Genomic DNA, 1,376 nt, shown 5'->3' with positions numbered 1-1,376 from the left:
AATAGACACCATCTGTTTTATTAGTCCAGCATTCTTCGCATGTGAAATAAGTACAAATAAGAACACATCTATGCTTTTTTATGCGTTTTCAAGAGTGTGCCCGGGCGGATCCATTTTGAGCCAGTCTTTGTTCTCTTTCCATGGACGTTCTCATGGTGTAAATGACGACCAAGAAGAGTTGTTCCCAGGCATCCCGAACCTCATCGTTCCATGCATTCTGTTGGAGGAAAGATATGCAAAGAAAGTGAAGGAACAAAGAGTAATGACCGATGACTAAGCGGCATGCAAGCACACTTTTAATACGATGGCGGGGCAAGCAAAAGCGAAATAATCCCAATTTTGAAAAACTTTATGCATTTAAAAAAAATCACTTTTATTTGTGCCATGCATGCCTTGCGCAAAGTGTTTTTGGCTTATTAGTGAGATTTTCAAAGTGTGAAGAGAAATTGCCCTATCAATGTTTGTGGTTTGTTTTGCAATCAGAATAAACAATATCTCCTATCAATTTAGATTTCCTCCCGTAACCTCAAAACAGTAAAATATGTTTCAGGATTTACAGGATCAGAGTTACGATTGTCTCGCTCTTGCTTTGATCACACTCGTAACTTTTTTAACTTTGAAAGCAACCAAGCCAGACATGCTGGCCTACTACATACTGTAGTTATTCATTTCCATTTCAAAGTACCTCTTTCTCTAGAATAGGCTGGATGGCGGCGAGGAACATGAATCCCATTTGATTGAGGTATTGAGGTTCGGCATCGTACATCACATGTTTCTGGCCCAGCATGGTCAAGTACTTGATGTAGGTTTCCGGGGTATCGATGCGATCAACAACCTACAAGTGTAGAAACCCAAGCGTGTTTTGGTTAGATTAGAAACATGTAAAGAATTTGATCTTAAACCCTACTCGACATCTTGTTCTTCCAGCCAACTAGTCAAGACAATTAAATTTTGTCTCCAACGACTGTACTATCAAAACATTTCCAAGGGGAACTTCAATCACCCACATCATCCAATTTTGGAAGGCCTGTTCTTCTGTTTTCGTATGGTTTGAGATTAGGCTAAGCTTCTAGGATGGATAGAGTAGATTCGGTCACGAGGCACCGGTACACCTTGGCTTACTTTGCACTTTGGAAATCCCCCCGAACCTGGACAAGTGGCGCATTTTGCAAACATGACTAGGAATTTGTTGTTAACTCTAATAGTCAAAAAGTTTCTTCATGAGAGCGCTGAAAGTTTCTGAAAAAAGTGCCCTGAAAATACCCTCATGTACGAGTATCTTTAACCAAACTGGTCAATTTGATATGACTTCTGAAAAAGTAATCATCAATCGTGGAATTTTCAAACCCATCTAAATTACGTTATTATACTTTCGT

The 1,376-nt window shown here is 39.5% G+C and overlaps 1 protein-coding gene across 1 annotated transcript in view; it reads right to left on the bottom strand.

Moving 5' to 3' along the window:
• LOC131883981 (globin-like) overlaps nt 1-1,376 on the bottom strand; it is a 13,734-nt gene continuing 12,358 nt past the window's right edge. The window contains exons 4-5 of the mRNA XM_059231595.1: nt 686-835; nt 1-217 (exon numbers count right to left, since the gene is read on the bottom strand). Coding sequence (XP_059087578.1) covers nt 89-217; nt 686-835 — 279 coding nt within the window. The 3' untranslated portion in view covers nt 1-88. The remainder of the gene's footprint in view (nt 218-685; nt 836-1,376) is intronic.

The sequence above is a fragment of the Tigriopus californicus genome, chromosome 7, assembly GCF_007210705.1.
Source record: "Tigriopus californicus strain San Diego chromosome 7, Tcal_SD_v2.1, whole genome shotgun sequence".
In the NCBI taxonomy this organism is placed as follows: Eukaryota; Metazoa; Arthropoda; class Copepoda; order Harpacticoida; family Harpacticidae; genus Tigriopus; species Tigriopus californicus.
Note: the sequence above shows the minus strand (reverse complement) of the source record. Positions and strands in the feature narration are given on the sequence as shown.